Raw genomic sequence first — 21,967 nt, 5'->3', positions numbered from 1 at the left:
TCTCTTATAGGTGGGAGGGGCTTGTGCCGCCCCGCCCCCTCATTTGGGTACACTTGCATGCGGGAGGGAGTCCCCCCTCGGGGGCCGCGGGAGCCCGGCGGGGTCCTCCCGGCTGCGGAGGAGCCCCGAGGTGCGCGGCCCGAAGCTGCTCCCCCTTCTCTGCCCGAAGGAAGGCGGGGGCAGCGGCCCAGGCTGTCGGCAGGAGGCCTGGGGACCAGCCCGCAGGGGTGACGGGCCGTGCTGAGCCACCCGCACCGGAGGCAGAGCAGGTAGAACAGTCCCTAACCCGTTCTGCTACCAGCTCCCCCAGGGATGTGGGGAGACCCCGAGTCCCCCTGGGCCTCTAGATCAGGAGAAAGGAGGAGAAACACGATAGAGACACGAATCAGAATCAGGAGCCCATTTTGTCCCCCAAACCTCCCTTTGCCATCGATGCTCTGGGAGGCTCCAGCCAAGGTTTGGCTTTCTCTCCCGGTGGGGACAGACAGGCAGTGCTGCACAACGCTGCGAGGCTGCAGATCTGCATGACAAATCTGGGCTGCCAAAAAAGGGTCATTGCAGCCTGCTTGCTGTTAATAACTTGTGACTACATTCAGAGCAGCAGCTCTGTTTGAGCCCTGGCCAGTGCAGCCACTCCTGCCAAGACCAGGACTGATCCTGCTACTGAGGATGCCTGGACATCAGCCTTGAGCATTGCCTGAGCAGGGAGAGGGCTCTGTCTTTGATGCCAGGACCTTGGGTCACACAGCTACCCCTCCCTGGCCATGGTGATGGATGGGCCTCTGCTGCTCAGCAGCATGCCAGGAGACACTACTGGGTCCCTTGTCCAGGTCAGAGGTGCAGGATAACTTCTAGAAAAAGCTATAGGACACAATTCCAACTCCTACATCCTTCTGGTGGCAGTCATGTCTGTGAAGACACAGGAAGATGTCAGCAATGAAATTACTCAGAAGGACCAGATTCCTTCCTTTCCCCACAATCAGACAAGACATAAGGACTGGATCAGAGCAGCACCTGATGTGAGGGGCAGTGACTCTTGCCCTGGCATAGCAGCAGCAGGCACCACTCAGTCTGAGCCTGGCGCTCCAATCTCAGGCAAGCAGAGCGGTGCCAGCAGCCCTGCGCCGAGGGATGAGTGCCTGGCTGTGCTCCAGCAGCCAGGGCTGGCCCCCACTCTCCCCTCCAGCTGACACGGGTGCATGCTGGGAGGAGGAGGGCAGGGGAGGACAGCCCCCGTGGGTCGATATAGCTGGAGCATTAGTGGTAAGCGGGGAAAATTAATCTCTGGAAACAGCACACTGGATAATGGGTAACAGAAATCTCCAGTTTGCAGCTGGAGCTAGGAGCTGATGCTGGGATTCCTTACCAGCAGGCAGGGCAGTGACAGGACTCAGAATGGGGACAAATGCAGAAGATGATCTGGGCCGGGTAGAGTGGGGCCACATGCCCCAGGGGGAAGGCAGAGCACTGGCAGAGAAGGGCAGGCTGAGGGCAGAGGTACTCCCAGACAGAGGACCCCATGCCTAAGTTTGGTACTTCTATCACATCAGCAGCACTCCTGCAGATCCCTTTGGTGGACGTGCTCCAGCACCTTCCTAGAGCCTGCCATGTGTCCTGGACAGATCCCTCTGCTATGGGGCTCTCACACAAGGGAAGATCTGCAGCTGGAGAAGAGCTGGGAGGAAGCATAGCAGCACCAGTAGCAGGGCTGAAGCACTCACCACACACCTGACCTGGCAAGAAACCGATACAGCTGGGGGGGATACTGGGACACAGGGAAGATCTGAAATGGTTTATTGCAAAGGGTTTCTGCAGACAACAGGGGCAGGAAGCATGGTCCTTTTTAGGCCTGTAGCTTCTCTACTCCTCACCCTCATCATCATCCTCGTAGGAGTCCAGGCCCACTTCCTCGTAATCCTTCTCCAGAGCGGCCATGTCTTCCCGTGCCTCAGAGAACTCCCCTTCCTCCATGCCCTCGCCCACGTACCAGTGCACGAAGGCGCGCTTGGCGTACATCAGGTCAAACTTGTGGTCCAGGCGAGCCCAGGCCTCGGCGATGGCCGTGGTGTTGCTGAGCATGCAGACGGCGCGCTGCACCTTGGCCAGGTCCCCCCCTGGCACCACCGTGGGGGGCTGGTAGTTGATGCCCACCTTGAAGCCCGTGGGGCACCAGTCCACAAACTGGATGCTGCGCTTGGTCTTGATGGTGGCGATGGCGGCGTTGACGTCCTTGGGCACCACGTCCCCGCGGTACAGCAGGCAGCACGCCATGTACTTGCCATGGCGAGGGTCACACTTCACCATCTGGTTAGCCGGCTCGAAGCACGAGTTGGTGATTTCAGCGACTGACAGCTGCTCGTGATAAGCTCTCTCAGCAGAAACCACAGGAGCGTAGGTGGCCAGGGGGAAGTGAATGCGAGGGTAGGGCACCAGGTTGGTCTGGAACTCGGTCAGATCCACATTCAGGGCTCCATCAAACCGTAGTGATGCCGTGATGGATGACACAACCTGGCTGATGAGTCTGTTCAAGTTGGTGTAGGTTGGGCGCTCGATGTCCAGGTTGCGGCGGCAGATGTCGTAGATGGCCTCGTTGTCCACCATGAAAGCACAGTCCGAGTGCTCCAATGTACTGTGGGTGGTGAGAATGGAGTTGTAGGGCTCCACCACAGCAGTGGAGACTTGTGGTGCTGGGTAGATGGAGAATTCCAGCTTGGACTTCTTGCCGTAATCAACGGAGAGTCGCTCCATCAACAGGGATGTGAATCCAGAGCCAGTGCCACCTCCAAAACTACGAAACACCAGGAAGCCCTGGAGGCCTGTGCACTGGTCAGCCTGTGGAGAGAGACAAGTAAGGTTCCCTCAAGCTCTGACTTGGCTGGATGGAAGTTTCAGACTTTTGTTTGTGTAGCTGCAGATTCCTCCCAAGGTGCAGCAGAGCTCACGCCACGCTCCCGCCCCCAAATGATGCTGGACCCCAGTCCAGGGAGACACATCCCCTCTCTGCAGTCACTCACCAGCTTACGGATCCTGTCCAGCACTTGATCAATGATCTCCTTGCCAATGGTGTAGTGCCCACGGGCGTAGTTGTTGGCAGCATCCTCCTTGCCAGTTATCATCTGTTCAGGGTGGAAGAGCTGCCGGTAGACTCCTCCCCGAATCTCATCTAGGAGAGAGTGGCAAAATTGATTTGCTAACTGGATCTGGGGAAGGGTAGCAGGAGCGCTCTTGGGAATGTCCTGCAGTGGGCTGTTGCCCAAAATAATGACCACTATCAGAGCCCAGTTGGGGTGCACTAACCAATCACTGTGGGCTCCAGGTCCACAAAGATGGCCCGTGGCACATGCTTGCCAGCACCAGTCTCACAGAAGAAGGTGGTGAAGGAGTCGTCCCCGCCGCCGATGGTTTTGTCGCTGGGCATCTGCCCGTCGGGCTGGATGCCGTGCTCCAGGCAGTACAGCTCCCAGCACGTGTTGCCCATCTGGACGCCGGCCTGGCCGACATGCACGGAGATGCACTCGCGCTGCGGAGGGGAGGCAGGGTCAGAAATGCAATCACTGCAGGAAGTGCACAGCCCTGGAAGCACTGGGGCAAGCCACACTGCCCTCGTGCCGGGGTGCCTGTGTCCATTTCTGTTTTCTGCTTTCTCCCAAGTCTAGTGCTCTGCCTCTCATCACTGCACTGACCACCTCAGGGGCTCAAGGAGATGCAGACCCATCTGCAGCAGCCCAGGATATCAAGCCACCCATCCCCTGCACTGGCCTCACCCACAGCCCTGGATAGCATCCTGTGAGCATCTTCTCCATTGCCCAAACATCCATGTGGCTTAAGGACTGAGGCCCTGAAGCATCTGGCACAGGCCCTGTTGCTATTCCAACAACAGAGCTGGAGGCTGAGATGGCTGAGCACCATCAGGACACTGGGAACTGAGGGCACTGAGGATGGGTGCCCAGCAAGAGGGGGGATTTACAAACATGAATGTTTGCCATGCTCTGAGGCTCAGCTTCCCTAAATTAGCTCTAGAGGGGGAGGAAGCGTTAGCTGCACTTTTTAAGTCAACAGAAAGGCTGAGGTGGGAGGGTCTCCTAGCTCACAGCTTCAAGGGTTCCCCAGGAGAAGCCAGGTGATGGTGGACTCTACCACCTCACTCTCTTCAGATGAGGCACCCCAGAGCCTGCAGTTCTTTTGGTAAGAATGAAAGTATTCAGTCTTAGACCTGCTGTTGCCAAGGATTTGGATGTGTCATCAGGCACAACTGAGTCAGAGGAGCATCCAAATCAAGGCGGATTCCCAGAGCCGTGGTGCCCCAGTATGAGTCAGCTGGCAGGAAGCTGGTGGAACCAGCCATTTTACAGGAGCAGGGCAATGGCTGCTGTCCCACAAAGTTGCACAGGATGCAGCATGTCCTGGCTCTCTGCATCTAAAGTGCTCTCAGTGCTGCCTTTCAGAGCCAGCAGTGACAGTGAAGGATGGCAAAAAAATAAGCCCTTGATAGCCATGGTAAGAGGCAGAAGGCCATGTCTTCACCTTTCCCAAAGCTGAGGTACAAGAAGAGCAAAGCAATACCCCACCTATCCCTCCCAGCAGGTCCATAAATGTTGTGTAACACAAGGAGCCAAGGGTAAGACCTGAGGACTTAAGGCCTGAGGTAAGTCTTCCAAGATCCTCTACAGAAGGGCACAGAAAACATTTGGCACAGATGCAAGCACCTCAAGGAAGAGGAGATGAGAGAGGAGTGCTCCCTGGCAAAGGACCCTGTGATTTAGCATGGGGGTGGCAGAGGGTTATGCTGCTCACTGCACTTCAGCCCAACAACAAGCAGCAGCCAGGACCTGCTCCGTGGGACCCAGTGCTGACACCAGGCTGGGCAGACCCCAGCAGCACCAGGACACAGCACTGCTGCTCTCCAGCCAGTAGACTCTGCCTTCTCCACGGCAAAGTCTGGCACAGGAAGGGCTGGGAGCGTGGGACAGCAGGCAGGGTGCCCGGGAAACCTTGGGGCTGAGATGCTCTCCAGGGCAGCTGGAGAGCTCATGAGCCAGAGATGGCCGCAGAACCACGGCGGCAGGGCAGCCTGGAAGCCCACCCACCGTGATGCCCACCCTTGGAGCAGGGCAGTGGGTGAAGGAAGCCACAGCTTACTGCCGGAGCTCAGCTGCGGGCCGGCAGCGTGGGGGGCTGGCAGACTCCCCGCACCGGGGTTGGCACCGCGGGACACGGGCAGGAGCCGACACTACTCAAAGTTGCAGAGGGATGAGACGCGGCGTGTCCGCAGCCGGGGGACTCGCTGGTGGCCTCCTTGCCACGGGTACAAGGGGATGCCTAAAGAAGGGAGGCTGCTGAGAGCAGGGCAGGGAGCAGCGCAGGAAGAGGCTGAAGCCAGGCAAAGGCAGGGCGAGCACAGCGGGCGCTCCCGTGGCCAGCTGCCCGCATTGCTGGGCTCCGGGCAGAGCCCTCCGGGAAGGCGCGGAGAGCCCGGCCCGCTGCGGGGAGCACCGGCGGGACCGGGGGCAGGGAGCAGCCGGGGCTGGCACTCACCATGATGCCGCCGCTGCCGCACGAGCCGCCTGTCCCCGAACTGCCGCAGCTCCGCGCTCCGGGACGGCCCCGCCGCCGCCGCCTTATACCGGGGGCGGCACCGGCGCTCCGGGGCGGGCCGCCCCGCCCGAGACGGCCCCAAGCGCTTTCATAGATTTGCGTGCATTGTGAACATTTGCATAGATTTGCATAAATGGGGCTGTCCTGTCTGGCGGGTGCACTGGTGGGACATTCGGGGAGCAGCATCCCCTGAGTGGGGCACCCGGTGGTCCCCCCGAAGAAAGGGCAGTGGGGCATAAGTGCTGTTCCTGCTGTGCTTGCCAGTCTTGGCAGAGGGGTGCTGCTGAAGAACAGAGAGGGCACCTTCCAGCTTGGTGTCCTGCTGGTGAAAGGCACCATCCAGGCACAACCAGGAGAGACTTCGGGGGTTGAAGCGGGAAAACCAGCAAAGAGCTTGGCCCAGGTCCCCCCTCCTGGTAGGCTTAGGTGCTGATGTGATCCTTGAGCAAGCAGTGAGCCAGGTCTCAAGAAGCCACCCAAGGCTTCTTGAAAAACACCTGGGAGAATTTCTGAAGGAAATACTGGTGGAGGAAACCCTCCAGAGACGAGCCCAAACTTTCCTAACCTCTTTGGAGATCACTGAGAAAAAAAGCAGGAAAACTCAATCCTGTCCTTTGTGTCAAGCCCCTCAAGCACAGTTGTGCCCCAGGGCTGTGTTGAAAGCCCTGCCTGCCACAGGGCTGCTTCTCCATCCTGGCTCTGCATTACCTTCACTGGTTTGATCTGATCTCACAAAGCTTTATGAAATGAATAGTGAGGGTGCAGGGAGAGCTTGGAGCACCTTGGAGGGGTTTTATTGGAATCTACAGTGACTTCACTGATGTCTGGCCTTACTACAATGAATAATGTGTCCTATCCCTTCCAAAATACTCAAAGCATCCACTGTGGTGCAGAACCAGCCCTGCATCTGCCTCAGCATTCTGACTTAATGATTTTTCACTGAAAAGTGCTGTCATCTCTCAGCTTGATCTGAAAGTTGAAAGCTGGACCTAAATCATCCACCCACAATAGCCTTTCTTTGTGCCTGAGTCACCTGGAAAGTGTCACCTTCACTGATGAGCATGTGAAAAGTGACTGATTGCAAGAGCACTGCTGCAAAGCCTGTGCTGGTGTCTAAGCAACACATTTTTGAGACCTGCTGAAATGGCTGAGCCAGAGGATCAGAGTGGGTTTAATCAAGTTGATGGGAAAATATTGAATTTTGTGTTTTTTGGTTTTGTGGTTTTTTTTTTTTCCCCACAGAAATGCCCCAGGTAGTAAGTGCTGCTGAACCTGCAGAGGATTCTGTGGTGACTGGATAACTCTGGAAATGCCTCCCTGTGGCATAAATGTCCTTTGAGTGACCTCAGAGATCACTAGATAACACAGACCATGCTGATGCAGACAGTCCATGAGAGTGAGAGAGTAATCGGTAGCACTGAGGCATCAAAATTTGAGCCCCAGAAGTTAATTGGAGTGAAAAGGAGTGATGGTATCGTTTTCCCTGTAAAAATCTTCACCAAGGTGTTCATTGTAACACGTAGTGGATGCCAGGGAGTCACTTCTCACTGGGTGTGTCCTGGAACCCTCCTTAATTCCACGGTGCCAATTAATTCCGGGGCATTTATAGCATGAATACCTTCAGCGTGCTTGGAAGCAGAGCTAGGCAGCCAGCAGCATGTCAGGCTGTGCAGTTCACCCAAATTCTGAAGATTCATATAACAATTTGGTGGTACTCAGGGGTGCAAAATCATGGATCAGTTTATGTACCATGGTGGTGGAGAGTTGAGAGTGAAATGTTCCTGATTTGTCAATGCTGCAAATGCGTGTTCACAGTGAAAATGCCCACTCAGAGGCTGTTTAGTTGGGCAATCAGAGTGGGAACAACTGACAAGAGAGCCGTGAGTCATTGGGAGCTGCGCATCCCCACGTGCCTCTGATCTGAAATGCCCAAACAGATGTCTAAGCTTTTTTGAAATGCTTAAGAACATCTGGCTAAATCCAGGGAGCACCAATCAGCTGCATCTTGTCAGTGCCTAACTGCTCTGCCAGATGCTGGTAGCAGCAGCCTGAAAGCACACAGCAGAGGCTGAGCTCACTCTGGCTGGATTTGTCCTGAGGCAACCCCTCTCTTGCAGGGATCTTACCCACACATCTAAGAAAGCCTTGCAAATGTTTTCAGACAACATCAGAAGCCACATGATTACAAGAATTGCTCAGGAAACATTTTCATCGATGCTCAGAACATAGTTAGATCCTGCATCAGCAACCAGAGAGATGCAAATAGCAAAGCAAGGAAAATTCTAGGCTATATAGTCAGAATTCAACCATCTCTTTAGTGAAGGATGGGGAAAACACTGAAGATACCTGAGGGGCAGAGCCCTGCCTGCTGCCAGGGAAGCCCCTGCTTGCCACTGTCAGAAACCAGCCAGCTCTTGGCAGGTACCTGCTGGTGCAGGAACACCTCTGAGCAGAGCTTGCAGTTACCCAAACAAAGCCTCTCTCTCTATAGCTGTCTCCCAGAAGTATGTTAAAGACTGCCACACCTAAAGAACCCAGAGCTGAAACTGGGGAGGAGATGAGTTCAGAGCCCAGCCTGGTACCTCCCATCCACACCCCAGTTCCCTGCTCTCTTTGCTGAGGAAAGCCCAAACTATTGTTCCAGTTTTCAGACCTCAGTTCCACCCTGCCTGCTCCAGGCAGAACAAACAGTGTAATGGGGCAGTTTGGGGACATGTTCTTCTTGGGAATGTAGAACAGAGCACAGCTGTGCTGTGGGTTTGGCAAGGAAGCCCACTGTGCCCCCCACTTTAAAGCAAAGACCAGATGGTGAGAGGTGCTTCAGGAGCAGGGCTCCTGTCTGTGTCTCTAATCTCAGCCAGGAGCTTCCCAAAGAGGTTGTATCCATGCTTGCCCTGCTTACCCCTCCTCTGTCCTTGCTCTGCCCTTAATCCTCTTAGCAGGTGGGGAGGTGGAGAAGCCAGGATGTACCTCCAGCCCATCAGTGCCCTGTGCAGTTTGCTCTCCAGCAGTGGCACAGGCTGGACAAGGTTGGCTGGTGCAACCAATAAGTCTGCTGAAAGCATGGAGCTCGACTGCATGTTGCAGATGTGAGTTCCAGCAAGGCCCTTGTGATGCCAACTGCTTCAGCAGAGTCCCACTGAGCATTGTGCAGGGTCCCTAAAGCACAGATGGCTCCTGCTGATGGCCCAGCAGCATATGTCCCAGTGCTGTTGAGATTCTACTATGGCAGCACTTGGGACATACTTTGCCACCCTGAAAAAGTCTAGCACAGCATGGGCAGAAGATGTTCCCTCTGCCGTTCCTTAAGATATGCATGCCTTGTCTAGGTCAGAGAGGGCCCTCTGAGGGCCTCATCCTTCATCTGGAGTAGGTAGAGCCAATCCAGAGATGAGAAAGAAGGAAGGCCAGATGTCACAGCCTGCAAGTAAAGAATGGGGAGAATCAGAAGACCAAGAAGAGCTTCAATAAAGGCCTCACTGAACATCTTCAGCAACCCACACATGGCATTTACTTCCAGAGACCTTCTGGGATGTAGGGCACAGTAGTGATCGGACAGAAGTTTTCTGCTGCAGCTGAGCAGCAGCAGCATAATTGCTGGTTCAGATATAATGAAGTCAATTGTGCAAGGCGTGCTGCATTGCCCAGAGCGTGTGCCCCAGCACAGAAACAATGAAGCTAATTCTAGACCTCGCTACAGTCCTAAACCCTGAATCACAGGGCAGGAGCGGGAGGCACTCCCGGGACACAGGCAGCCCGGCAAGCCAAGCCCCAGCCTGCCAGGCTAAAAGGGGCTGTGGGACAAGCTGGAACGAGCTCTTTCTCAGGCAGGGCAGGCCCTGGGGGAGCAGCCTGCCTGGCTCAGAGCCAGCTGCCCTGGCTGCGGTGTCACCTGCCTTTCTTCATGTCCTGGGAAAGGCAGCTACACACCCACTGCAGCAAAATAAACCCTCACCTGGCTAATTGCAGTGACTTCATGTCAGAGGTCTGAGCATGCCTGATGTGAACAATCTGCCTCCAGGTGGGTGGCAGAGGGACTGAGTGGCTGAGTGGGCCCATATTCTCAGGGAATACCCGTGTGCCATGCCGATGGGCTTCTGTGGAGGTGTCAGTGATGCTTTTCATCTTCTCCATCAGCTCTCAGAGCTGGTGATGGCACAAGCAGTGCAGGAATACCTGGAAATAGAAGTGCAATGAATTGTGCAAAGTTGTGTGATGGTAGGAGCTCCTGGAGGGATATGGGTTACCCCAGAAGGCTGAAGGGGCTCTCCATACACCAGACAGAAATGTAGGCATGGTGATGTCTTCATGCCCAGCCCTTTAGGCCTTCCTGTCCTACAAGTTCTCAGAACAGCAACAAAGCTGTGGCCAGCTCTGTCGCAATGCCAGAGACATGAGCTGGCAGTGATGGGGCAAGAAGCAGCCACCACTTCCCCTGCTCCCAGGAGCTCATGCCTTGCCTGTGGGACAGCAGTGAGCCCCCGGGCAGCACAGGGGACATGGCAGATTCACATGGGGCAGCTCTGCAGGTGTACCCTCTCCTCTGGGGTACATAAACCTCAGCCAGGTGAGCCAGTCCTGCACCCACTGGGAAAGGAAATAAATAATTCCTGTCACAGAAGCTTCTTTACAACGGCCCCACTGTGCCCTGGCCTTTGGAGAGCAGTTGAGCATCCCGTGGCTGGAGAGATGTCTGGAAGGTGTTTTGTTTTACACTGACACGTGGAAGTGAGTTGTATAATAATGCAAACAGCTTGTTGGCCCCAGGGCAAGAGCTGGGCCTGGAGAAACTAGCCTGGAGTACTGGGGATGGCTGTAGGGCTGTTAAAAGTGGAAAGGAGGTGCTGGCAGCTGGCCAAGCACTGTTGGATGTCAGAGGGAAACAGTTAATGTGATAAAAGATGCATTTAATAACTCTGCTGGGTAATGGCTCCCAGAGCACTCCTCCCGGGAGCTGATGCGTGCAGAGAGAGTGTGATATTGTGAAACAAGGGCTGTCCTCCTGCTCCTCCCAGAGCCTGGGGCTGGGAGCCAGTGGCCTCAAGTCACTGGGCTGACACCTTGAGCTCAATGGCCATCTTGAGGATACCTGGCTTAAACTGGTATCTGAGAGCCTCCTAGCAGAGTTAAGCCAGGTGATGGCAGGCTGTGCATGTGAAATAACAGCTATTTGGCAGAATTTCCCTGTTACAGTCTCGGAGCACCAATTGCTGAATTTTCATGCTTAATGTGTCCCTCCTCGTGAGGACAAGCCACCTCCAGGCACCCTGAGCACAACTAGGGCTGCTGTGCCCTCCCCTGTGATGGAGTGGCCTGGACAGCCTGGCTCTTGTTCTGCCACTTGATAGCCTGGCACTGGGCACATTCTGGAGAGCTTTGCCACCTCCCAGGCAGGAGGATGCAGAGTCTGGCAAGGGCTGGGCACCAAGCACTCCTGCCTATGTTGGGGCACCCTAAGCAGCTTTATTAGGTGCTGATTAACACGGAAGACCCACTTGCCAAACACTCCTGGTTTCAGTTATTGAGATGACAGGTCTGCTCAGGAAGAAAGGCTGGGATGTAACTTGCTGTGAGGAGGGCGTGGTGCCGGCGAGGCAGGAACCCAAGTGCTGGTTTGCAACAGTGAATCATCAACAAAGAGCTGCTGGGACTCCTGCCAGGCTCCCCTGGCTTCCACGGTTTGATCAAGGGTCTTGAAATGAATCCCACACTGCTGCTGATCACGTGTCAGGGTGGCCAGAGGATGTGCAGAGTAATAAGTGACAAGACTGCCCCTTCCTAAAATTCTCAAAGTAATTACTTCAAGTAATTTTGCTGTAATGTGGTCTTTTAATCAGACAATTCTTAACCACCTCTGAGATTTGTCCCCTTCAATAGCTACTACCCTACCAAGCTTAGCATTATCCCAAATTTTTTTTAGTAAACACTTCTTATCACGGTGGCCCTTGCAATCAGCCCTGGGGATCCCCACTGCTCCTGGCTAACAAGCACACCTTTGATGCCTCTGGTGCAAAACACGCTGGCTTGGCATGCCAAGATAAATATTCAAATAAAATAAATATAGGGGCAACACAAAAAGTAGATCTGGAAAGACCATTGGCAGCAGCTCTGACCTTCCTTCATCTGTGGACACGGAAAACTGATTGTTTCACCCCTCTTAGCAGCAATGCCACGATTTATGCAAATACTGTTAGCATTATCTCGTGGCAGCTTCCAGGTGAGGGTGTCATACCAGCGGTGTTGATCTGAATCAGCCAGACATATAATCATGCTGAAGGTGATGACAAGTTTGCAAAGCAACACTTTCCTTACCTGAGACACGGATATCAGTAGTAAATACATTTTTCAGTATTCTCTGCTGATAGAATAAAAATAATTATTCTGTAATTTCTTTCTGGTATTATCAGTAATCTAGAGTTTTCTGGGTCAACCATTTTTTTTTTTTTTTTTTTTTTTAATGACTGGAGTGATTTCTGTTCTTCAGTCCTTTGGAGTTACCCCAGTTTTCCCAGCTCAGTTAAAAATTGCCATCAGCAGCTCAGCAAGACCCTCGGTTAGGCTCACTAATGCTCTCAGTGTGGGCCTGATGAACTGCAAATGTCGATTTCAGCAGGTAATGTGTTACAGTGGGTATGTTACAGATGGCATCCAAACTGCAGACTTCTCTTTGCATCCACAGCACTGTCTCCAAGGTTCCACTCTTGCACAGGTAGTTAGGCACCAAGGGCTGTGGAAAACCACAGAAAGCTGCTTTCTGGCATTCTTTTTTCCTCTTTCTCGTTTTCTTCTCATGCAAATGCATTTGCTCCATGTCCTTTTTTACCTGTCCCTGCTTGGCTCACTGTTTGCCTTTGAGCCATGCCTAGGTGAAGACAATGGGCCAAGGCTGGGCATGGAGCTGGAGGGCACAGTGAGTACCAGCCAGCCTGTGACCCCAGTCCTACCAGGCACTGCAGAAAATCCTGGCCAAGCCAGATGAACACCAGGGATGCGGAGCTTGGGAGGATGTGGGCATGGACATGTTGGTGTGCATAAGCAAAATCAGGTTTTGCTTCCCAACAGAATCCCTTCCTGTCCAGGGTGAGGCGCAGCTTCTGCTCCCTCTGCAGCTGGAGGGTTCCCTAGCATATGGAGGGGGTGTGTGGTGTCAGTCTATTCATTACCTTTCATCTCCCTTCCCCTGGGATCTGATCCAGCCCATGCAGCTCCCAGCTTCCCTGTGGATGAGTTTGGGGTGTTCTGCTCCTGTGCCCCACAGGGTTATCCAGCCCAACCTGTCAGCAACCACACGCCAGGGATGTGGGCAAATCCCTGCTGCCATGAGGCTGAGCTGCTCCCTGGGCCTGTGTGCCTGCTCATCACGGATAACCTGTTCAGTCATGGGCTTCTGGCATCTCTGCCAGCCTCTGACTCTGTTGATTTAAAATCTGCAAGCACCTCAGTTTTGCCTGGGTTTTGGCTGGGGCAGCATCCCCAGTGTCAGCACGCGCAAGCATCCCTGCAAGGCAGAGCCTGGGACACACAGCCTGGCTCTGTCACATTGCTAAATCTGCCTCAAAGTCATCGCCCTGCTTGAACCAAAGTCACCCTGACTTTGCTGTTTCTTACTTCTCTGTTCTGCCATGCAAACCAAGAGCAGCTGCATGACTTTGCCTGCCTGGATTGTCCCCAGTCTCCAGAAGGTACAATTCTAAAACAGCCAGCTGAAATGAGAACAGAGTGGACAAGGAGATGGGCAGGTGGCTGAGAGCCTGGCCTCCAAGACAAACATGCAGAACATGAAAAACATGAAGGTGTGAAGAAATTAGATGTGCAGGGAAGTTAGGCAGGGTGGACAGGGCTTTTTGGATGAGACAGCAGGACTGTGAGTAAAAGAACCAATGTGGATTTTAAAAATGGGAGTAAAAGAACCAATGGGGATTTTAAAAATTCCTCAAGCAATGTCTTCACCAGCCCCCTGTGCTTGGGGGTCCCCAGTCTACTGCAGCCCTTTTAGGGGTGAGCAAGCCCTGGAGCTCCCACTGACCCCTTTTTTGGGCCATGCTAAGAGATGGCCAGCATCACCATCTGTCCTAGAAGCAGGCAGGCAGAGGAAGGTGGCACAGAAATGGCACCCACGAGCCTGTCTGACTCTGCTCAAACCCTCTCAACTCCATCCTAGTGGCTTTGGCTCCTGCTCCTTCCCTGCTGCAGCTCCACTGCAAGGAATAGGGGAGAAGAGAAGGGAGAATGGGGAATGGGGAGAAGAGGAAGGGAGTTGGCTGCATGTGATGAGGGGAGCAGCAGGCACACGACTTGCTGAACACCTCTTAGCTCAAAAATTGCCAAGAATACAATTTTTCAGTACATAATTGCCAGTTTTGTTAAGGCTGTGAAAGGCCTTGTATTTTCATGTGGAAATCAAAAGCTGAAATGTTGTGCAGTGCTGAAAAAAAATATATAGCTTAATTTGTGGTTTGTGTAATAATATATCATGGGTTTATGATGCAATTCTGTTGGCTTCCTGAGAGATTGGGTAACCAGGATAAAAACATTTGGTCCGTTGGCATCCTGCTTTGCTCACCCAAAACCTCTTTCCTCAGAAAGTCTCAAGAGTATTTCATGAGCATTTTTGAGACCCTGAAAAGCTGAAAACAAGCTTGCAACACAGCAATACTCAAAATTTGTTAAGAAATAAAGGTTTTCTTGAGACACACTCAAGATGCCTGTGCTTGATTCGAAGCTGACGTGAGCATCAGGACTTCAGGCAGACCTAGGAGGGAAGGGCAGGTAAAGAGGACAGGGTGCTGCAGCTGAAGGTGTGAGGCACCAGTGGGTAATGGGCTTCTTTAATTTGGAGTAGAAGAGGGAGTGTGGCAGGTCTGGGATGAGGTGTGGCTGATACACACCTTCTCTCCTCCCAGTGCTATGCTGGGCTACTGCCCAGCTCTCCACTGCCTCCCCTAAGAATAGTGGGGAGGTGTCAGTCCACCTCACTCCAAATCCTCAAGGTGCGAGGGAAAATTTTGCCATGAAGGCATCAGCAACGTGCTCCCCCAGCTTCAGATTCACAGCTAGCATACGGAGCTCTCTCCTATCCCGGCACAGAGGCCTCCCCACCGGTGCGCACAGAGTGAGCTGAGATCTGTCATCACGGGAGCCTCCTTATCCTCACATCAGCCGCAAAAGCCAGGGAAAGGAGAGCAAGGCGCGAAGACTCGGCTCCTCCTCGCCCTCCCAGCGGCAGGATGGGATCCCTGTGAAGCAGCCTCTGGCTCCATCTAGTGCCCATGCCGGCTCTGCACCCACTGCAGGGCCGATGGGCCAAACCAGAGCCCCGGCAGCCGGGGAGGGGCCCTGGCCACAGGCAGCCCCCAGGGAGCCGCTCCCTGCTCGTGGACAAACAGGTACAGGAGGACAGTGCGGCAATGGAATCCAGGGAAAAAATCCCCGGGGGCAGGAAGTACTTCAGGCTGTTGTTCAAGGAAATCATCAAGGAAATTGCCGTCTGATGGCAGGGGACGGTCTCCCATCCCTTGGAGGGAGAAATGCCTTTGGCACATGAGATGATGCCCTTGGCATTTCATCCACCCCAGGCGCACGACTCATGGCTGGGGAAGGCTTTTCTCGGGGATATCTGTCCTGGCACTTGTCCCTGAGGAGTGCTGGGAATGGCCTGTCTCAGGCCTCCTCATTCTGCCAGGCTTCCCAGCTAGGAATGTCTGGGAGGCGATGAAGCTTCCAGCTGTGGTGTAGGTGTGGCAGTGGATCCAAAAATCTCTGACCCTGCAGAAAGATCAAGCTCTCTGCTTCTCCCATCCAGGCCACAAGAGGGAATCATAAATCCCCGTGGCGAGGACACATTCAGAGGTGCAGCTGACCGAGACCGCCCAGGACCCTGAGAATGGGTGAACACAGCTCCTCTGCAGCAGCTGTCCGGGCCGGGGCCGTGAGCGAGAAAAGCCAACAACGCAGCTCCCGGTGCATTCTACGGGGCCCGGGCACCCTGGTGCGCGGGTGGCCTGCAGCTCCGGGCTGCCGATGCCACAGCGGTGCCACAGCGGTGCCAGCCGGCCCGGGCTGCTGGCAGAGAGCTGTGCCTGCCACTCCGGCAAGCTGCGCCCCGTCATGTCCCCCGCCCCGACAAAGCGCTGAGTCACCTCGGCTGTCCCCCCCGGCCGGCTCCTCCTTGCCGGCGGGACCGGCCGGGCAGCTGACTCGGCGGGCGGGCAGCCAGCGGCACGCGGCGCCGGGCGCTGCCCCGGGCTGCAGCCGTGCCCCGGCGCGGTGCGCTGTCAGCACCGGCACCGGCGGGACAGGCCGCTGCCACCGCACCTTGCTGGCGCTGTCCGGGGCCCAGCGCGGCCCTGGGAGCGGAGGAGCCGGCGGGGACGGAGACCGGCACGAGGCCAGACCGGGGCTGAGGGAGCTGAGGGGGGCTCGACCGGCGCAGCGGCCGCGCTGCCGGCCCGCACGCGCCTCCCATTACGTCACCCGGCGAACGGCGAGGGCGTGACGTCAGGGCCCGCGGTTGGCTGCGGCCGCCGCCCGTCACGCAGCGGAGCCGCCTCCAGGCCCGCGGTGGCCCGGGCGCGGGGGACGCGCGACACCGGCCGCGGGCGGCCCGGGCGGGCGGGGAGGGCTCTGCGGCGGCGCTCAGGTGGGCCCCGGGCCGGGACGGAGGGAGCGGGGCGCAAGCGGCCACCGGGGAGAGGCGGCCCGTGGCGCACGGGGGGAACGGGGCCGGCGCCGTCCCTTGCCGTGCTGCCACCACCGCCCCTCCCGGTGCCCCAGATCCGCTGGCCGCGGCCCAGGGCCGCTCGCCGGTGGCGACGGGGCGGGGTGCGGAAACTTCCAGCAGCGGCGGGTGGCCCCGGCAGCGCCGTGTTTACGGCCGGGCCGGGGGGCGGGCCCAGTGCCGCGGCGGTGCCGGTGCCTGCGCCAGCACCGCCCTCCCGTCAGCTGGGACTCACGGGCCGGGGGCGAGTACCGGGGGCGGGACGGTACCGCGGGGGGTCGCGGGGGGCTGCAGCGGCCGCATTCTGCTCCTGTCCCCCACCCGGAGCGGGCCGGCCGGTGGAAGTGTCCCGGCGTGCCCGGGGACGGTCCCCGCTGAGCCCTTAATCCGCTCCAGCCGCTAAGCACCTTAGCAGTTGCGGCCTCCCGCCGCCCCCCGCCCCGCCACTGAGCCCCGGGGGAGCGGGCAGGGATCGGCAGCGGAGACCCTTCCCCCGTTCTCCCCGCCTGGGCAAGCCGGGGTGACCCAGCGGGACGGCGGTGCGTCAGCAGCAAAGGGTCCCCGGCCGGGGCTGTCGGTGCTCCCGGGGGGCCGAGGGGCGGGCAGGGTGCTGGGGAGCTGGGCATGGCTTGTGGCACTGATTGCTCTCGGGAGGCAGTGGGGTGGCCGAGGCGCTAGAGAGGGTGAGCAGCCTGCCTTTGCTGTCCCACTCCCAGCACTACCGGGCTGTGCCTGTGGATTCCTGACTTTGCCTTCTCCCCCTGCAGTGACCCCGTGGGACAGCTCACGTCATGGTCGACTACTACGAAGCGCTGGGGGTGAGCCGCAATGCCTCTGCCGAGGACATCAAGAAGGCGTAAGTGTGTGGCAGTGTGCTTCTGCCTGTGGGGCGGAGTCCCCCGAGCACCCCCACCTGGTGGCAGCGAGGCAAGGACTCCCTTCGGGGCAGTGGGGACAGGGCCCAGCTCCAGAGGTGACAATTCAGCCATTGTTTCCTTTGTATGGATGCCAGAGCGGGGTTGGGCTTTGCTGCCATACAAAGACATCTTTTGGTGGGGTTTGGTTCCTCTCTCCCTGCTGTCAGCCTGGGGCTGGAGGCAAGTCTTGGTGGTGTTTGGAGGCTCCCCTTTCTCTTTCTGCCAGAGGGTGCAGGGATGGCAGATAGTTGGGACACAGGGACTCTGCTGGCATCAAAGTCAGGGGACTGGCGGTCACAGAGTGAAGAGCAGTCCCCTTTTAGGGATGTGGGCAGGTGGGTGCTGTGCCTCAGGTACTGCTGGGGAGCTGACAGAGCCTCCTGAGTGTCTGCAACTCCTGCCTGGTGCCCTGCCCAGGTGCTGCTGCTCTCACTGGGGTGAGGCATCGCCTGAGGGGAATGCCAGCAGATTGCTGGCTTGCCAACAGGTGGCAGAGGTCCCCGTGGGGGGCTTCCCAATGGGGAGTGGGAGAAGCTGAGAAGCATGCGTTAACCCTAGCTAGCTGCAGTGGGGAGGAGAGAGCTGCTGGCGCTCTCCTGGCCCCAGGGGGCCCCTAGCAAGCCCTGGTCCATGCACACTCACAGTGGAGCCCATGAAGGCTCCAGAACAAACCTGTGAGCATTGTCCAGAGCCATTGATGAGGGCAGCTGAGGTGGACACATGTTGCTCTGCTGTGGTTGTGCTGCAGTTCTGGGGTAATTTCTGGTTTGTTTGTTTAGTCTGTGTGTGTATGCATAAACATGTATATATCTATCTATATGTGTGTATATATATTCATATATGAAAACACATACTGCTGGGAGGAAGAACTAGTCCAGGAGCTCCTGTTCAGTGCCTGAGGCTGTAGGGTGTTGGGGGAAGCAGCTTGGGGTGCCCCTGCCCAGGCTAGGAGGTGCATGCTCAGGTGAGGGTTGCTGGCCCTAGAGGCCAAAGGTTGCTGCGTGCCCATCACTGGCCCTGTGTGCAGGTACAGGAAGGCTGCTCTGAAATGGCACCCGGACAAGAACCCAGACAACAAGGAGTATGCTGAGCAGAGGTTCAAGGAGATCGCCGAGGCATATGAAGTACTGTCGGACAGTAAGAGACCACAGTGATGTCTTGTGTGTGTGTGTGTGTGTGTGTGTGTGTGTGTGTGTGTGTCTGCCCTTGGGACTGTTCACACCGGCATGTCCTGCTCCTGGGCTTGCCCAGGCTGCATCCCTGGCTGTCTCCAGGAGGCAGTGGTCCCTAGAGCTTTACCACACAGCTTTTGGGGCTTGGTTACTTCTTCACATGTTTCCCAAAACAGCCTTGGGAGAGATGCTGAGCTGTTGACATCCACAATGGGCTCTCCCCAGTGGGCCTGAAGCTTTTGCATTCTTGCAAAGTGGTCTTACTTGGTTTTGAGTTCAGTGCTGGAGCTTGTGCCAACCACCTCCTCTTGCTCCCTGCTGTTCTGTACCTCCATTGGTTGGGAGAAGTGTCAGTGCTCCTGTCCCCACCTGGCAGGCAGCTTCCTCACAGCCCCCTTTCTTCTTGCAGAGCAGAAGCGTGACATCTACGACCGCTATGGCAAGGATGGACTCATGGGAGCAGGTGAGCAGGGCCCTGGGGGTGAGTGCAGCTCTGGATACATCCCTGCCTGTAGACCCAGGGTGGCTCAGTGCCACCAGGGCTCCCCACCCTTCAGGGGAGATGTCACCCAGGGCTCCATTTAACACTGAGTGTCTTCTCTCCAGCAGGAGCAGGCAGCTCCAGGGCCAGTGCAGGGGCCCCCGAATTCACTTTCACCTTCCGCAGTGCTCATGACGTCTTCCGGGAATTCTTTGGCGGACGAGACCCCTTTGCTGAATTCTTTGGTGTGTGTGGGGCAGGGGAGGCTGGCTCTTGGGCATCTGTGTGTCTGTGGGGCAGCTGCTGAGCCTGGGCATAGAGCTCACGGCTGGCCCTGGCAGAGGATTCCTATGTCAGTGCTCTGCTTCTGGTTCACCAAGCTGATGGGGTAATGCTGATGGGGGGGATCCCTGCCTTTCAGATGACATGATGCCCTTCTCTGAGCTGCGAGGACCTGGCCCCCGGCACCATGGGGGAGGCCACTTCTTTTCCCCCTTCCCAGGATCCTCAGGTAGGAGATGCTGCCGTTCCTCCCAGCAGGGGAGTCCCAGAGCACCATGTTCCCCTGCACAGAGTCTGTCCCCTGCACTCCTGCCGCCCACCCTGACACCAACCTTGTTGTTCCCTTCTCTAGATTTCTTCGCCTCATCCTTCAGCTCTGGTCCAGACGCAGGACTGGGCTTCCGCTCTGTTTCCACCTCCACCACCTTTGTTAACGGCAGGCGTATCACCACCAAGAGGTGAGAGCAGTGCCAGCCCACCTTGCTCCCACAGACTTCCCTCCATCAGCCGGCCTCTGACCCTGCAGCTTCCTGCTGTGCTGCATGGGCTGCATGGCCCTTGACAGTCCATCTGTCTGTCTGTCTGCAGGATTGTTGAGAATGGGCGGGAGCGGGTGGAAGTGGAGGAGGATGGGCAGCTGAAGTCGATCCACATTGATGGTGAGAAGGGGCACTGCAGACTGAGTTGTTGAGGTCTCCACCCTTTCCCTTTGGAATGTCTGGGAGGTGCTGCATCCGGGCTTTGTTTTGGACTGAGCCTTGGTTGGCCCTGGTTTGGAGCTCTGCACTGAAGGATTGGTGGGGTGGGTTGGAGGTGCCAGAGCCCCCCTCCATCTTTGGAGAACTGGAGTGGATGAGTCCCCCAGCCCTGCCCCTGTCCCCACAGGTGTTCCTGATGACATGGCGCTGGGGCTGGAGCTGAGCCGGCGGGAGCAGCACGCCTTCCCCAGGCCACGGCCCCCCTCACCGCCAGCACCGGCCCCCCACCAGACCTCAAGCTCCTCACCTGTCTGCCTCTACACGGACAGCGAGGATGAGGATGAGGACTTGCAGCTGGCCATGGCCTACAGCCTCTCTGAGATGGAAGCTGCGGGGCACCACCAAGCAGGTGGGCACAGCCCCGGCTCCCTGTTGGCACCGGGGGGCAGCCACAGCAGCCCGTCCTCCGCCCGCAGAGCCCGCAGTGCCCGGGGGGGGCTGGAGCAGGAGCCACGGGGGGCCAGCAGTTCTGCTGCAGTGGGGCACGAACCTGCCCCCAAAGTGAAGCTGTGGCACTGCCCCCTGCTCTGAGCGTGAGACAGGGAGAGGAAAGCAGGGCTGGAGTTTCACTGCTCGGAACCTAGCTCCTGCCTCCCCTAGCAAGGGAGGGGGTCTCTTCTGCCCTGCCTCCTTGCTCAGGTGAGCGGATGGCTAGTGGCATCCCAGTGTTGGAGGCTCCCAGACTTGGAGGTAGTGGCTTGAAGAGGAGCCCCCTTGATGGGGTCCCAGGAAGAGGGGCAGCTTCTTGCCCTGTCTGCTGGAAGTGTGGGGGGCCCATGGGCAGGCATGCTCTGGCTGTGCCCACCCCTCTCTCCCTGACAGCCCTGCAGGCAGGCAGGGTGTCCAGCGGGTGCCTCCCTGGCTGCAGCCTGCCCCTGCCCAGGCTGCAGGGAGGGCTGAGTTGAGCTCCCCTCCTTGCAAGGAGGGCTGTGCACATAGCCTCTGCTTGGTGCCTTGTGTCTTGTCTCTTCCCTCTGGATGCTGTTGCTCCTGCCTGTACTCCCTGCTCCTCTGTCTCCTTGCAGACTTTGCCTGGTCACTCCCTTCCGTATGCCTTGCACACCCTCCAGGGCACTGTTCCCTCCTTGCTTCCCACAGCAGCAGTGACCCTCCGTGCTGTTCACAAGTGTTCCTTCCCTCTTCATTGCCCGTAGTTCTGCCTTGGCTGTCTTCCTCCTCCGCCTGGGACCTTCCTCCCTCCTTCCTTGCCTCTCCCCAGCCCTTGGCCGAGGAGGATTTCACAGGTGCCGTTGTGTACCCCCTCCGCTTGTCTCCCCAGGTGTGTTCTGAGGCTGCTGCGCCCGGGGACCGCGCACGCCCACTGGCCCACGAAGGTTCTCCCAGCCAGGACTCCGCTTTCTCCCTGCACGGCCACCCCCTGCCACCCCCTTCCCCAGCACCCTCTGGCTCCGTGGGATGCGGTGAGGGGGGGCACGACAGGGCTTGTGGCCAAGCAATCCCGGGGCTGGGGGGAGAGGCCCCGGGCACCGCAGGGTGGTGGAGAGGGTGGTGACGGGGGTTGCTGTAGATTAGGCTGCTGGCTGTATGCAGCGAGGGGCAGCATGGCTGGGCTCAGCCAGCAGGGCTGGGCTCTGCCCCCCTCCTCGCTGTAGCCCCCCTCTCTACCCCCCTTCTGCTAACAGCTGTCAATAAACCTGTTTGCAGTAGCTTCTGCCTGTGGGGTCTTTCTGGGCTGGAGACGCAGGGTTCTCGTCTTTGCCTGCAGGTGAGCCGTGCTTGTCTGGCAGTTGCAGAGTGCAGGGATAGAGGTGGATGAACGTCCCATTTCCTCCCTGTGCCATCCCAATACACACAGTCAGAGGCCAGGCCTGGCTGCAGCTGCACGAACGTGACACACGAACTTTATTCACATCAAGATACAAAATTATAGTTCTCTAGAAATTTTTCTTCTGCTTGAGTGACTAGGCAGGGAGCACACAAAGGGGACCTGGAGTGGGGCTGGGCCAGGCCCCCCTGCACCCCATGCTCCCCCCAACTGTGGAGGACCCCTGGTCCCACTTCTACCCCCCACATGGGTACAGGAA

At 57.1% G+C, this 21,967-nt stretch overlaps 2 protein-coding genes across 7 annotated transcripts; one reads left to right on the top strand and one right to left on the bottom strand.

Annotated features, from left to right (window-relative positions):
• Nucleotides 1-1,790: 1,790 nt before the first annotated feature.
• Nucleotides 1,791-5,576, bottom strand: LOC132075734 (tubulin alpha-4A chain-like). The gene is made up of 4 exons (XM_059476410.1): nucleotides 5,536-5,576; nucleotides 3,298-3,520; nucleotides 3,015-3,163; nucleotides 1,791-2,832 (listed from the first exon to the last, which is right to left on the bottom strand). The coding sequence occupies exons 1-4, from the start codon at nucleotides 5,536-5,538 to the stop codon at nucleotides 1,861-1,863; spliced, it is 1,347 nt and encodes a 448-aa protein (XP_059332393.1). The 5' UTR covers nucleotides 5,539-5,576; the 3' UTR covers nucleotides 1,791-1,860.
• Nucleotides 5,577-15,990: 10,414 nt separating this feature from the next.
• DNAJB2 (DnaJ heat shock protein family (Hsp40) member B2) lies at nucleotides 15,991-21,589 on the top strand. 6 transcript variants are annotated; one of them, XM_059476258.1, is made up of 10 exons: nucleotides 15,991-16,234; nucleotides 17,080-17,168; nucleotides 18,257-18,366; nucleotides 18,811-18,864; nucleotides 19,011-19,127; nucleotides 19,304-19,393; nucleotides 19,517-19,622; nucleotides 19,753-19,823; nucleotides 20,050-20,271; nucleotides 21,202-21,589. In XM_059476258.1, the coding sequence occupies exons 2-10, from the start codon at nucleotides 17,104-17,106 to the stop codon at nucleotides 21,210-21,212; spliced, it is 846 nt and encodes a 281-aa protein (XP_059332241.1). In that variant the 5' UTR covers nucleotides 15,991-16,234; nucleotides 17,080-17,103; the 3' UTR covers nucleotides 21,213-21,589. The 6 variants fall into 6 exon arrangements, with proteins under 6 accessions (XP_059332241.1, XP_059332236.1, XP_059332240.1 ...); XM_059476257.1 differs by having other exon boundaries at nucleotides 16,014-16,234; nucleotides 19,008-19,127; XM_059476253.1 differs by having other exon boundaries at nucleotides 15,994-16,234; nucleotides 19,008-19,127; nucleotides 20,050-21,589.
• The last annotated feature ends 378 nt before the right edge of the window (nucleotides 21,590-21,967 follow it).

Source organism: Ammospiza nelsoni, chromosome 7 (assembly GCF_027579445.1).
Source record: "Ammospiza nelsoni isolate bAmmNel1 chromosome 7, bAmmNel1.pri, whole genome shotgun sequence".
Taxonomy (NCBI): Eukaryota; Metazoa; Chordata; class Aves; order Passeriformes; family Passerellidae; genus Ammospiza; species Ammospiza nelsoni.
Note: the sequence above shows the minus strand (reverse complement) of the source record. Positions and strands in the feature narration are given on the sequence as shown.

What these genes read in the sequence shown, in the direction of transcription:
- LOC132075734 (XM_059476410.1), bottom strand. An exon ending in CCTGGAGCCCACAGTGATTG is followed by an intron (nt 3,164 to 3,297) that starts GTTAGTGCACCC and finishes ACTCTCTCCTAG; the next exon opens with ATGAGATTCGGGGAGGAGTC. An exon ending in TGGACAGGATCCGTAAGCTG is followed by an intron (nt 2,833 to 3,014) that starts GTGAGTGACTGC and finishes CTCTCTCCACAG; the next exon opens with GCTGACCAGTGCACAGGCCT.
- DNAJB2 (XM_059476253.1), top strand. Translation starts at nt 17,104, where the DNA reads ATGGTCGACTACTACGAAGCGCTGGGGGTGAGCCGCAATGCCTCTGCC. An exon ending in GCCGAGGACATCAAGAAGGC is followed by an intron (nt 17,169 to 18,256) that starts GTAAGTGTGTGG and finishes CCCTGTGTGCAG; the next exon opens with GTACAGGAAGGCTGCTCTGA. An exon ending in CCCCTTCCCAGGATCCTCAG is followed by an intron (nt 19,394 to 19,516) that starts GTAGGAGATGCT and finishes TCCCTTCTCTAG; the next exon opens with ATTTCTTCGCCTCATCCTTC.